Source organism: Coenobita brevimanus, chromosome 21, assembly GCF_032717465.1.
Source record: "Coenobita brevimanus isolate Jiangsu-jjx chromosome 21, ASM3271746v2, whole genome shotgun sequence".
Classification (NCBI taxonomy): domain Eukaryota; kingdom Metazoa; phylum Arthropoda; class Malacostraca; order Decapoda; family Coenobitidae; genus Coenobita; species Coenobita brevimanus.
This window is the reverse complement of record NC_136974.1, coordinates 26,007,112-26,022,649: the sequence shown is the minus strand read 5'-3', so window position 1 is coordinate 26,022,649 and position 15,538 is coordinate 26,007,112. Positions and strand designations below refer to the sequence as shown.

At 41.2% G+C, this 15,538-nt stretch overlaps 1 protein-coding gene across 1 annotated transcript in view; it reads left to right on the top strand.

Moving 5' to 3' along the window:
- Positions 1 to 15,538, top strand: part of Ube4B (Ubiquitination factor E4B) — a 645,009-nt gene that overhangs the window by 233,013 nt on the left and 396,458 nt on the right. The window contains exon 10 of the mRNA XM_080266571.1: positions 4,850 to 5,008. Within this exon, the coding sequence (XP_080122697.1) occupies positions 4,850 to 5,008 (159 nt within the window). The remainder of the gene's footprint in view (positions 1 to 4,849; positions 5,009 to 15,538) is intronic.

Sequence of the window (15,538 nt, the reverse complement as noted above, 5' to 3'; positions counted from 1 at the left end):
TTCTATCCTACTGATTTCTTCCTGTCTTCTCATCTCCCTCCTTCTCCCAGCCATTCCCCAGCCACTTATACACGCATTACTTCCATCCTCTACGTTCAACAATTCCTTAAAGTGTTCTCTCCATCTGTTCACTTTTTCTCCCTTCTCCACTAGTAATCTACCATTTTTATCTTTCACTCCCCTGCTAACTTCACTTCCACCCTGTCTTACTCTTTTCTCCTCTTTCCAGAACATTTTCTTACAGTCCCTCCACTTTACACTCAAATTCCTTCCAAATTCCTCATCCACTCTCTTCTTACTCTCTCTTACTAATCTTTTCACCTCTCTCTTTCTTTCTACATATAACTCTCTCTTCCGCCTCTCAACTTCTTCCACGCCCCTATTTCTCATCCATTCATTGTATGCTTTCTTCTTTTGTGCCACAGCCTGTTTCACCTCTTCAGTCCACCACGCTGTTCCTTGCACCCCCCTCCATCTTCTCTTCCTTCCACACACCACATCACATGCTGCACATATTTCTTCTGTAAATATGCTACACACACCTTCCACGTCTCCCATCTGCTCCAATTCATATTTGCCCAATCGTTCCTCCACTTCTCTCTTATACTCTGCCTTTTTCTCATCCTCTTGTAACCTTTCCACTCTCCTTGCAACTACTCCTTCCTCTCGTCTTTCCCTTCTTCTATTTCTCCATTCTAATTGGACCTTGATTCTGGCCACCACCAAGTAGTGGTCAGAAAGTCCACTCCCCCAACTTCTGTAAACTCTTGCATCCATTACACATCTTCGCATCCTTTCATCCACACACACATAATCAATCCTTGCCTTCCTTTCATTCATTTCACCATTCACCCTTCTCATCACTCGCCATGTATACCTGTGGATCATTTTATGCCTGAAGAGGGTATTGGCTACCACCAACCCCCTCCCAGCACAAATGTCCACTAACGCACTCCCATTCTCATCTATCTCAGCAGGCACACCCCACTCACCAACTATTCCATCCACCTTCGCATTCCCAACTTTACCATTCATATCACCAATCAAAAACACTCTCTCATTCCTTCCAAACTTTTCCATGCACACTTCCACATTTGTCCAGAACTCTTCTCTCACTCTTCTAGCACGATCTTGCGTTGGCGCATACACACACACGATCGCCGACATTTGTATTCCAACTTTCAACTTTACCCACACAATCCTTGACCCAACTGATCCATACTGTCTTATGCTCTTCTTCCATCTTTTACTCACAACTATACATACTCCTTCCTTTGCCCTCTCATTCTCACCTACTCCTGCACATATACCCCATCCATACTCCCATTCTCTCACACTTTCTCCTCTCCATTTTGTTTCAGTTATTCCACATACATCCACTTTCGCACCCTCAATCACCTGGACAATCTCTCTCTCTTTCACCTCATCATTCACTCCTCTTACATTCCAAGTACCCATTGCCTAGTCCTTTGTCCGGTCCTGGGTCGTCATCGTTTGGTCAGTCCTTGTCCGAGGCTTATTGTTTTGTTTTATTAAATATAATAATGAATAATGTGATGACACAATGGGTCAGAGAAGAGACATGGTTCCGAGGTGAGGACACACCAGCAAGGTTAGATTTACTGTTTACCAAAGAACCCGATGTAATAGAATTTTTGAAATATTTCTGTCCTATAGGAAAAAGTGATCACGTGGTCATTGAGTTCCGGATGATAATAGGGAACGTCGATCCAAGAGACGAGCTTCATAGACAGGGAAGATACAACTTTGGGAAAGCTAATTTTACAGGACTGAAAAACTTTTTTGAAAATGCGGATTGGAGAAAATTCAGAGAAACAAGAGAAATACAAAGGAAGTGGGATATCTTTCTAGACCTCTACAATTTTGGAGTGGAAAAATTTGTAGCAAGAGTAAGAGGGAAAGAAAACAGGAAAAAGGAGTGGTTTAAAAGAAGGTGTATGATAGCAAAAAAAGAAAGAGATAAGGCGTGGAACAACTGGAGAAAGAGGGGCAACACCAGAACAAAGGAAGAATATAAAAGAACTAGAAATGATTACATAAGAATACGTAGAGAAGAAGAAAGGAATTTTGACAAAGGTATAATAGACAAATGCAAGGATGAACCCAAACTGTTCTATAGATTTGTTAATGGCAAATTGAAACAAAGGCAAGGAATCACTAAATTGAAAGTGAAGGAGAGGTCTATAAAGATGCAGCAATGCAAGCTGAAATAATGAACAAATGTTTCCAATCAGTTTTCACTAATGAAAAAGAGTTTGTGGAAGGGGAGGGAGTGACTAGAAATGTACCGGTGATAAAAAATATAAAAGTGGAGGTACAGGAAGTGTACAAATTATTGGAAACTCAAGAAGTAAGGAAAGCCCCAGGACCTGATGGAATTTCTAATTGGATACTGAAGGAATGCAGAGAACAACTGGCAGATAAAATTCACAGTTTAATCGTGTGTTCTCTGGAAGAGGGGGAAGTGCCACAAGAATGGAAGAGGGCAAATGCGGTACCAATTTATAAGGGAGGAAAAAAGGAAGAACCCCTGAATTATAGACCAGTGTCTCTAACCAGCATGGTCGCAAAATTGTGTGAGAGAATCCTGAAAGACAGATGGATAAATTATCTAGAAGAGATGAATATTTTGGCAGAATGTCAGTTTGGATTCAGAAGTGGAAGGTCATGTGTTTCTAACTTGTTGAGCTTTTACTCAAGATCGATTGACGTGGTACAGGAGAGAGATGGTTGGGTGGATTGTGTGTACTTAGACTTAGAGAAGGCCTTTGACAAGGTACCTCATAAGAGACTAATGTGGAAACTAGAATATATAGGAGGACTGAAGGGGAAACTCCTGGAATGGATGAGAGACTTTTTGAGAGACAGACAAATGAGGACTGTAATAAAGGATAGAATGTCTGGATGGAGGGAAGTAACAAGTAGAGTCCCCCAAGGCTTGGTGTTGGCGCTAGTAATGTTCCTGATTTACATAAATGATATGGTAGATAGAGTGAACAGTTATGCAAGTCTGTTTGCTGATGATGTAAAGATCTTGAGGAAGATAGAGGTTGAGGAGGATTGTAAAATGCTGCTGAAGGATCTGGATAGGATACATGATTGGAGCTGGAATTGGGAAATGAAATTTAATGTTAAGAAATGTAAAATATTGGAAATGGGTAAAAGTAACAGGAGGCCATCAATGAATTATTTGTTGTGTAATGAATTAATCACTAAAATGAGAGAAGAGAAAGACTTAGGAGTGCTGGTCCAAGATAGTTTTCACCTGAAAATCACATTAATAAGATAGTTAGAGAGACTTATAAACTCCTGAAGAGTAGCATTTCATTATATGGAAAAAATTGATAGTGGTCACGATCTGCCCCAGGTTAGAATATGCAGCGGTAGTGTGGTCCCCACACAGAAAGAAAGATATAAACAAGATTGAGAGAATACAAATAACAGCAACCAAAATGGTCCTCAGTCTGGCAGATCTGTCATACAGAGAGAGGCTGGAAAAGCTGGATCTGCCTTCCTTAGAGGAAAAGAGAAAGAGGGAGACATGATTACTGTGTTCAGGACCATGGTGGGAGTAGATAAAATTGACCGAGAAGATCTGTTTGTATGGGATAAGAGAGCAACAAGAGGACACGGAATGAAATAGAAAAAGTCAAGCTGCTTGAAGGATATCAAGAAATATAGCTTTCCTTACAGAAGTATAGACTTATGGAATAGCCTGGACAAAGAGATATTCCAGTCTAAAAACTTAAACGAATTTAAAGCTAAATTTGACTTACTGAGAAACAGCGATGGGAACCCACGAGCATAGCATATTTTGTGTGTATCTCAATAAGGTATATTGGGTAAATACATAAGTATTTGGAACGACTTAGACAAAAAGGTGGTGCAGGAGAAAAACATTCTTGTGTGTAAAAGTAAACTAGATAAATGTGGATATGGAGACAGGACAACACGAGCATCGCTCAATTCCTGGATACTACAAATAGATAAATACAAATAGGTAAATACACACACACACACACACACACACACACACATTTGAACATACCACAAAGTGAGTGAAGATAATGAAGGAAGGTGTGTTGAAATGAAACCATGCATTGATTAATTTCAGTATTTATTAAGAAGTAAGATGCTGTTTCAGAGATTGAATCTTCAGCATATACTGAGTCTTTGATTAAAGTTCAAGTGAGCAAGATCAGGTATCATTTCAATTTTTGGAACAAACTCAGTTCCATTGTTCACCTCAGTGCTCAGTAGCTGACTGAAGTTATCCCTGTTGTCTGTGACGAACTTGATTATTGTGAAATAGCAACTAAATTTATTGTTAGAGAGCAATATAATAGCAACTCCAGTGGAATGACAACTAAGCATCCCACAAAAGAAGTACAGTATCATGATAACCAGAACATCCCGGGTTAAGGATATTTTTATGATAGGAGAAGCTTCCTTCACTGTCACTGAGGGAGAGATTATGACTTGGGGGGGGGGGAAAGGAGGAACTTCCTTCAGTGTCAGTGAGAGAGAAATTATGCAGAAATTATGCATATGGAGGATGGCGGATAGACTGTACTGCCAGTACAGCAGAAGAGACACAACTATTGTGGTAAAAATATTGCTTTCTTCTTTCAGTGTTACACTGGATATATAATTAGGTTTGTAGCAGGAGTACCTTAATCCACTACACCACCAGGCATTCATTTTGTTTTACCTTTAAATGGTTTTCTGGAGTACAGGGAACTATTTGGCTTCTCACTCAGTGCAGTCACCTGATGTTAGCACTGGATGGTAGGTGCCTCATTTATTAATCAGGGTAAATATTATGCAGGTGCTGGGCCCACTGCTGCAGGGTCTGAGTGGTGCCATGAGGGGCTGCAGTGTCACCTCTCGCACCTACATGAGGGTCCTGGAGTCACTGGACATCCTCACAGACATCAAGGCAGTAAACTCTTCCACTAGACCAATCTGCAATCTTATGGTCTCAATGGTGAGTCTGTATGTCTGAGAAATTGGATCTGATTGCTGATGATGACAAAAAAATTAGAAATTGTTAGGATGGCTGTGTCCCTCAGTGTTAGTGCAGTGCATCTATTTAAAAAAAAAAAAAGTATAGATGATTTTACACATGAAGACTTGACAATTTTGAAGTTGCATTGATGAGTGAGTGATCTGACCCACTTATTTGAGCTATGTGCTGAGGGTTCTCATGCATTTTTTTTACTTATTTTTTTATCCAAATGCTGTCCTTGTTTTTAGCTGGAGTCACGGTTAGAATGATGGTAAAAGTTGTAATGATTACCTGACACTTCATGATGTGATGGGTAAGCTTGATGATAGGATATCCAGGCTTTCTGTCTTTGGCTCAGTAATGACCCATCATCCCATGACACTGGCCTCCCTCAAACCTTTATCATTTCACTTCGTCTGTTTATATTGTCAGTTTTCTTCTTCTTCTCTCTCCACAATAGCTTATTTGGAGATGGGATGAATGGTGATTGTGAAAATGCAGTATTGATAACTCTTAAAAGAGTATTGTATGGTGTTCTTTCTGTATTGCTCAAAACTCATTATGCTCTTTCATTAACCCCTTAACCGCGGGGCGTCACTTTCGTGACGCTTGGGAGCAAGGGATCATACCGCGGGGCGTCGCTTTTGTGATTCTGTGTTATTTTGAATTCACCCGGGCTTCCAAGTGGGGGCTTGTATCATCTATCAGTACTGCCAATGTCCAACACTAGTCAGCACTCCTAATCTCATCTGTACTCCCATCCATTGTTGACAATTTAGCCATTTCTCCCCGTTCTTGACTCCCCTCCCTACCCCCCCTCCATTACCCTATCCTCTCGCCTGCCCGGCCATGCTACGCTAAGTAAATCTTCCCTGGAATTTTTCACTGATTTCATCCATTGAAATAAGCCCTATGTCCTATTCTTATACCAACTAATATATACAAGAAAGAAATAAGGTAAGTGAGAGTGCCATACACCTGGAATTGGCTAATTATCACCTGACAACACCTCACGTGCACTCGTTCGCTAATTTTCGCTGTTTTTTTCCCCTTGAAATATGCCGTATAATCTATTTTCGTAATAAATATACATGCAAGGAGGGAAGGGAGAAGCCTAAGTGATATTTACATTCACCTGGAACTACCTAATTTATAATGTATTGTCTAGATTTCCTGCCAATCATATCAGTGCTAGACAAAGCTGTTTCAAGATCTAACATTGGTAGCTCTGAATACTGTATGTATCTCCTAAGTAGGCCTCTAATCTATTTTCGTAATAAATGTACATGTAAGGAGGGAAGGGAGAGGCCTAAGTGATATTTACATTCACCTGGAACTACCAAATTTATAATGTATTGTCTAGATTTCCTGCCAATCATATCAGTGCTAGACTTAGCTGTTTCAAGAACCAATATTGGCAACTCTGAATAACCCCTAAGCAGGCCTCCACGCTGGCCCTCCGTTATCAGTTTACTCTCATCTTCCGAAGCGAGGGTACGTATGTTTCTTCTTGCTGACTTCAAGGCCTTTTTTCACCCCCATGCAAATGGCCCTGTGACCTTTACCCCCTACTAAACCTCTTGTGGAAAGAGGTAAAGGGCTGACAATTGATAAAAGAGTGACTACGATCTTTCTATTGAGTAAAACAGTGCAGGTGGAATTGTAAATAATGTGTAAATAATGTGTAAACAGCAAGTGAAAGTAATGAATGTATATATACGTGAACAATGGAAAATAGTTTTATAAGTTATTTCAAGTGACAGTGCACAACACAGTGTAAATAAAATAGAAATGTAAATAACGTAAATAAAATAGAGAACGTAAATAGAAATGTAAATGAGTAGTATTATAAGAATGCGAGTATATACCCTAGGAGTAATGAAAGTGAAAGTTTCACTCTAGCATGTCTGAATGCTATGAGTTATGAGAGTGAAGATGAAAGTGACATTCACTCTCAATGCCAGTATACAGGACGAGAAAGTGAATGCTACGTATTTTACTGAAAGAAATTGAATCCCTACAGTGACAATAAACTAATACTACTGAAGGAAACTTATGGATAAAGACTGTAGATATATATAAGTGTTATATAGTACTGTAATAGAAATATAAAGTGTGAGGGGTTTTATGAATAATAAATGACAGTAACAAAAGCGAACTAGTGCCAGTGCGACGATCAGACGCACTCGTAATTTCCATTGCTTTCACAGTGTTTTTTTTTTTTAGTATGGATCCCAAACTACTTGAAAATTGTAGAATAGTGTTTATAGTGTTTGTATCTGGCTGTGGTAATCATATTACGGGTTGTCGGGAAGTGTAAAGTGGAGACTTCGTTACCCTACTTCGGAGGTCTCCACAAGTCCTACGGTAACCGACGAAGGCTCAACAATCATTCCAGGAGAAAGCTGATGGTATGTGCCATAAGCATATGTAATTTTATTATTCTAGGACTAATAACTGATTTTTGGCAAATATTTTTTGAGAGTCTGTCGGAGCCCAAATAACCCCGTGGCACACGCAAGTCATTGGTAAACAAGCCCGCGGTGTAGGGGTTAACTGTATCAGTTTGCCAGTTTCTCCAGGTTTATAGTACAAGTTATTTGGAAAAGCTCTACAGTACATATATTTTGGAACACTTCACTCACTGAGGAGGACAACATCCTGTATATACATATATACAGTAATCACTCCAATATCCGGATCAATAGAGCCATCGGTAGGTTCGGATATTGGTTTTGTCCGGATATTGGGCCCCAGCTTATGGACTTGTACTTACGGACCCTAACACAGAGAAACACCTATACAACTCCCTCCGGACATGCATAGCACCTATTTAACACCCAAATCACACCAATAAGGCACATAAATGACTGAAATAAATGCAATAGACACATAAAATGTGGGTTTAGAAGTATGTTCATACATTAATAAACATTCTGGTACTTATGGACTCTAACCGAACCTAACCTAACCGAACCTAACCGAACTCTGAAAAACCCATTCCTACTGCACATGCATGAGGTAAGTTTAGTATGGAAAGAAGTACAGTATGACACTTTCTGGTAAGTATAGTATGGGAAAAAATACAATATGAAACATTCTGGTAAATATAGTATGGAAAATAGTACAACATGAAACATTTTGGCTACTTACAGCAAGTCCCTGGCCACCTCGATGAATAACCGCCTCCTCTCGGACTCTGACAGTAAGAACGATTTCCTGAAGCACTTGCACTACACTCTTCCTGAAGTCTTGCACTGAACTTAGTCACTAACACACAGAAGTCCGTTCTTTTCACAGTGTTCACTTTAGTCCAAATAATGTTCCATTAAATTTAAGTGTTGCACATTAACTTTTCCCAAGTTTTTTTAAGTTTCCAAAGCCAAAACAAAGAAGGTTAGTTACGTTAAATTTCTTTTCTACTTAGTCTTTTCTCCCAACTTGAAAACCTTAACACAACACACCGTTTTTTCACTGCACAACACTCAAAATTCCCGTGTGGTCTAGTGGAGAAGTTCTTGCTGTTTATTCACTGTCAGAGCCCGAGAGTATCACTGGCAGGCGTCCAAGGGGTGCATCGGTGGGTAGTGGTGATGGCGTACCGACTACAGAAGACTCTGAAGACAGCCGCAAACTCACGTCGAGCGGTGACTCCACTGTAGCTGATGTGCTGGGCTGTGGCTCGGAGCATGAGGGCCTGTCTTGGGGAGGCAAACGGAGTGGAACCAGGGCTTGGCACAGCGGGGTCACGGGCCTGAAAAAACTGTCAATCGTTGACTGACGCAAGGACCGACGATTCTGGCGATTGATGATGCGCTGCCGGAAAGCACGCACTTCCTCCACGAGTCCCAAGGGCCCCATCTCCCAGTCGCAGTCCGGGTGTTCCAGGTAGTCTAGGACGAACTCTAGATGTTCCCGGAGTGCGCTCAGCTTGGGGATGGCTGGAGTAGTGTCCTGCTGGGCGGAGTCTGCATCATCATCGCCTTCGTCGTCGGGAATCTTCAAGTTCGGGACTGACACCAGCAACCGAAGACGCGATCTCGATATCAGACAACGTCTGATACCCAGGATCGCCTCGTCGTCGTCCAACCACTCACGAACATCGTCCACATCAACATCGTCGCCGTGCGCTCATGAGCCGTGCATGGAAGTCATCCACGTCAAACCCTAGGAAATCGTACTCCACATCTGTTCCGAGAAGCAGACGAGACCAACCATTTTCAAGAGTTTTCACAGGGACTTCCTTCCATGCACTAGCCCAGTTGTACAGCGCAGACTTGATGTTGTAGCGGCGAAGGTTTTCCAAAGTCCGCTTGCCTCGAGTGTCACGTCCTTCCCTGCGCTCGTCCTCGTCCTCGAGAACCACCATCACCTCGTCCAGGAACTTCCGACGGTACAGGCGCTTTGTTGCCACGATCACTCCTTGGTCCATTGGTTGAATGAGAGCAGTCGTATTAGGTGGCAGAAACATGCACCTAATACGGCCATTCTCAGCAACCAAGTCCTTGTCGCACGGGTGGGCAGGTGCATTGTCGAGGAGAAGGAGAGCCTTTACCTGGTCGCGAGGAATTCCCAGTGTCTTCGTCTGGTAATGTATGACCTCCTTGAATTTGTGATGGTGAAACCAGTCTTTGAAAATCACAGCTGTGAACCATGCTTTCAAAGAATGGTACCATACGACAGGAAGGACATCCATCACCCCACGAAGGCACCGAGGCTGCTTTGCACGGCCAACAATAACGGGCTTAAGCCGGTGCATGCCGTTAGCATTGGCACAACACAAAGCAGATATCCGTTCCTTAGAAAGCTTGCGGCCAGGTACACGCTTCTCCGTCTCATCGGCGAGAGTGTTCGTTGGCACCGAGCGATAGAATAGGCCAGTTTCGTCAGCGTTATAGACTTGACCGAGAGTGAGGCCCTCCCTGTCGATCAAGCCTTTCACCTTGTGCCGAAACTCGTCCACTCCCTCCTCGTTAGCGTCCAATGCTTCGCCATGTGCTTTACGGTTAGTAAGGCCATGTCGCAACTTGAACGCGAAGAGCCAACCCTCGGATGCCTTGAAGTCTAGGGCGTCGTGAAGCCTTGCAAACTTCTCAGCAGCAGCCTTCAGCTCCGTTCCACGTACCATCACACCAGTTGCACGTTGCTGTCGATACCAAATCAACGTGGAGCGGTCGATCTCTGCATACTTGGGAGTAAACATAACCTTCCTCTCCACGCTATGCGTTTGCTTCTCGACGAGAAGTCAGCCGTGTACTGCATGAGCTTGTCTCGGGAACGCTTGATATCAAACAAAGTCGACCGGGCCAGGTTGAACTCGAGAATGCGAGAGGAAGACCAACCCGCATCAACCTTCTCCAATATTTCCCGTTTCTTCTCCAGAGTCAACACCACTCTCTTCCTTTTCTCAGGAGGCGGGGCCATCATCACACACACTAAGAGTAGGGCAGAGAGCAGCAGGAGGCCTTGCAGCAAGTACGGCACCACCACAAAAGCGAGCACGTGGGCAGCCATGACGAAGAGCGCAGGTCCAGTCGCGGTGAGAGACAGGCGGGAAGTGGGGAGGATGCAGCGGCGCTCTATCGGACGTCGGAGGAATGACGAACCAAAACAATGCTCTCACGCGCGCAGCGGCAAGTTCAAATTACGGACGGCAAAAAATCGGTTTTTTTTCCAATTTTTTTGGATTTTCGGACCATTTTGGGAATGTTTGATCCCAGGACGATAAGGTTCGGTTAGTGGGGATGTTCGGTTATTGGGCGTCCGGATATTAGAGTGATTACTGTACTGTGTACACTGTACAGGTAACTCGCACGGAACACGATCTCACGGAACGCGCTCGCAATTATACACGTTAAGGGCTGGGATACATATAAGACAACGTAAGATTAAAAAACCATTATGAAAACTACAAATTAACGCAGGAGAGGCCTTTGAAAGATCAAATCCTCGAACGTCACCGCAGCACGCGGTTTGTTTTGATTACGTGACGATCTAGGCGGGAAATTATTCAGTGAGAGACATTCCCGAGTATAGTAGCACAGTATTTGTAAGTTAAATATTTACAGTACTGTACTGTTTGGTAAGTTTATGTGCAACTTAAAGTACTATTAACCCCTACACCGTGGGCTTGTTTACCAATGACTTGCGTGTGCCGCGGGGTTATTCGGGCTCCGACAGACTCTCAAAAAATATTTGCCAAAAATCAGTTATTAGGCCTAGAATAATAAAATTACATATGCTTATGGTACATACCTTCAGCTTTCTCTTGGAATGATTGTTGAGCCTTCGTCGGTTACCGTAGGACTTGTGGAGACCTCTGAAGTAGGGTAACGAAGTCTCCACTTTACACTTCCCGACAACCCGTAATATGATTACCACAGCCAGATACAAACACTATAAACACTATTCTATAATTTTCAAGTAGTTTGGGATCCATACTAAAAAAAAAAAAAAACACTGTGAAAGCAATGGAAATTACGAGCGCGTCTGATCGTCGCACTGGCACTAGTTCGCTTTTGTTACTGTCATTTATTATTCATAAAACCCCTCACACTTTATATTTCTATTACAGTACTATATAACACTTATATATATCTACAGTCTTTATCCATAAGTTTCCTTCAGTAGTATTAGTTTATTGTCACTGTAGGGATTCAATTTCTTTCAGTAAAATACGTAGCATTCACTTTCTCGTCCTGTATACTGGCATTGAGAGTGAATGTCACTTTCATCTTCACTCTCATAACTCATAGCATTCAGACATGCTAGAGTGAAACTTTCACTTTCATTACTCCTAGGGTATATACTCGTATTCTTATAATACTACTCATTTACATTTCTATTTACATTCTCTATATTTTATTTACGTTATTTACATTTCTATTTTATTTACACTGTGTTGTGCACTGTCACTTGAAATAACTTATAAAACTATTTTCCATTGTTCACGTATATTTACATTCATTACTTTCACTTGCTGTTTACACATTATTTACAATTCCACTTGCACTGTTTTACTCAATAGAAAGATCGTAGTCACTCTTTTATCAATTGTCAGCCCTTTACCTCTTTCCACAAGAGGTTTAGTAGGGGGTAAAGGTCACAGGGCCATTTGCATGGGGGTGAAAAAAGGCCTTGAAGTCAGCAAGAAGAAACATACGTACCCTCGCTTCGGAAGATGAGAGTAAACTGATAACGGAGGGCCAGTGTGGAGGCCTGCTAAGGGGTTATTCAGAGTTACCAATATTACTTCTTGAAACAGCTAAGTCTAGCACTGATATGATTGGCAGGAAATCTAGACAATACATTATAAATTTGGTAGTTCCAGGTGAATGTAAATATCACTTAGGCTTCTCCCTTCCCTCCTTACATGTATATTTATTACGAAAATAGATTAGAGGCCTACTTAGGAGATATATATTCGGAGCTACCAATGTTAGATCTTGAAACAGCTTTGTCTAGCACTGATATGATTGGCAGGAGATCTAGACAATACATTATAAATTAGGTAGTTCCAGGTGAATGTAAATATCACTTAGGCTTCTCCCTTCCCTCCTTACATGTATATTTATTACGAAAATAGATTATACGGCATATTTCAAGGGGAAAAAAACAGCGAAAATTAGCGAACGGGTGCACGTGAGGTGTTGTCAGGTGATAATTAGCCAATTCCAGGTGTATGGCACTCTCACTTACCTTATTTCTTTCTTGTATATATTAGTTGGTATAAGAATAGGACATAGGGCTTATTTCAATGGATGAAATCAGTGAAAAATTCCAGGGAAGATTTACTTAGCATAGCACGGCCGGGCAGGCGAGAGGATAGGGTAATGGAGGGGGGGTAGGGAGGGGAGTCAAGAACGGGGAGAAATGGCTAAATTGTCAACAATGGATGGGAGTACAGATGAGATTAGCAGTGCTGACTAGTGTTGGACATTGGCAGTACTGATAGATGATACAAGCCCCCACTTGGAAGCCCGGGTGAATTCAAAATAACACAGAACCACAAAAGCGACACCCTGCGGTATGATCCCTTGCTCCCAAGCGTCACGAAAGTGACGCCCCGCGGTTAAGGGGTTAAATAACGGTAAAGCAAGAAATAAAGTCTTATAACCAGTTTACCTGATAGGCGTCAGAATATTGCCTTTTTTATTTGTTCGTTTTTTCCACAGTACTGTACAGTATTTGTAAGTTAAATATTTACTGTTCTCGTATGTACTGTACTTTTAAGCACTTAAATAAAGTTAAATCATTAAATAAAGCCTTTTAACCAGTTAACCCGAATTATATGATTGCCCATGATCGGCTTCGGAATGTTGCCTTTTTTGTTTGTTCGTTAAACTCTTACTGTACTGCTTTTCTACAGTACAAACTGGATTTGTAAGTTAAATATTTACTGTTCCTGGTATGTACTTGTAAGCAATTAAAGCATTAAATAAAGCCTTGTAACCAGTTAACCAGATTTATATGATTACCCATGATCGGCGTCGGAATATTATCTTTTTTGTTTGTTCGTTAAAGACTTATAATAAAAGAAAAATACATTTTTGTCTTGGTATCTTTACCTATTTGCTCAGGTTTGCTGTAATGGTTTTGATCATTTGATGCAATGCAACTTGTAGAAAACTGTGAAAACTTTCGGGAAGTGAACGAAAATCTGGGACATGAGACTGACCTTGACTTCACCCTCTCATGTATCATCTGTCAGTTCACCATCTGCTATCGTGATGAGTGGATGTACGATTTTTTCGCTCGTTGCCATTCCTAACCACACATAGTTACACCCATTATCTCGACCCAGACAGAAAATACAATCTTTTTCCTCCCTTGCAAAACACAAACTACCACCCTGTTTACGAGACAGCAATATATATTGCGAAAATAACAAGGTAAAATGATAAAGATGAACATAAAATGATAAAGATGAACATGTTATGACGGAAGAAGTACATTTTCCCCGTCTGTAAACGTATTTATTTCTGCTTTGTATCTGTATTCGTAATAATTAGACTTATTGTTGGTTCTGAAACTGCATTATGATTCTATTTTTAGCCATTCTCGTGGTGTGGGAGCTGGAAGTTGTGACACAACTTCCTTATTGCTAATCGAACTGACCCTCCACTTTATTCTCCAGTGACAGAGTCTAGCCTTGGAGGACATGCAGTTTTCTCATTTAGAACTGAAAATTCAACTCTTTCGCTCCCTTTTCCAAGCATGGGTACAACGATAACGTAAAAAATGACTCGAAACTACCATAAACATATACAGGTAACTCGCACGGAACACGTGGGTTTCGTTCCTACCGTGCCGTGTTAGGTGTGAAATCGCGTATATTTAAACTACTCCGTATTTTGCTCCCTAGACCCCCCAAATATGTTGTTTTGCTGTTATCTGTCACTGGTAATCACTAGAAAGCACTTTAAGTTGTTAGAAGGTTTATTTAATGTTATAACTCACAAATACAGTACTCCAGAGCAAAACTTCAACACACAAATACTGTACATAAACACAAGGAAACATTCCGACGCCGATCATAGGTAATCATATAAATCAGGTTAACTGGTACCAGTGCTTTAACTTACAAGTACATACCAGAACAGTACATATTTAACTTAGAAGTGCAGTACTGTGATATCGAATGATTTCAGTACATAATCTGTTAAGAATGGCTGAAAAAAAAAAAAAAATGTATGAATACATTTTCACCTTTTTGATATACTGTATATTTATGGTAGTTTCGAGTTATTTTTTACGTTATCGTTGTGCCCATGCTTGGAAAAGGGAGCGAAAGAGTTGAATTTTCAGTCCTAAATGAGAAAACTGCACGTCCTCCAAGGCTAGACTCTGCCACGGGAGAATAAAGTGGAGGGTCAGTCCGATTAGCAATAAAGAAGTTGTGTCACAACTTCCAGCTCCCACACCATGAGAATGGCTAAAAATAGAATCGTAATGCAGTTTCAGAACTAACAATAAGTCTAATTATTACGAATACAGATACAAAGCAGAAATAAATACGTTTACAGACGGGGAAAACGTACTTCTTCCGTCATAACATGTTCATCTTTCTCTATCATTTTACGTTCATCTTTATCATTTTACCTTGTTATTTTCGCAATATATATTGCTGTCTCGTAAACAGGGTGGTTGTTTGTGTTTTGCAAGGGAGGAAAAAGATTGTATTTTCTGTCTGGGTCGAGATAATGGGTGTACCTATGCGTAGTTAGGCATGGCCACGAGCGAAAAAATCGTACACCCACTCATCACGATAGCATGTGGTGAACTGTCAGATGATACATGAGAGGGTGAAGTCAAGGTCAGTCTCATGTCCCAGATTTTCGTTCACTTCCCGAAAGTTTATTCACAGTTTTCTACAAGTTGCATTGCATCAAATGATCCAAACCATTACAGCAAACCTGAGCAAATAGGTAAAGATACCAAGACAAAGATGTATTTTTCTTTTATTATAAGTCTTTAATTCCCTACGTGTCAACAAGTTGGTTGGTGGAG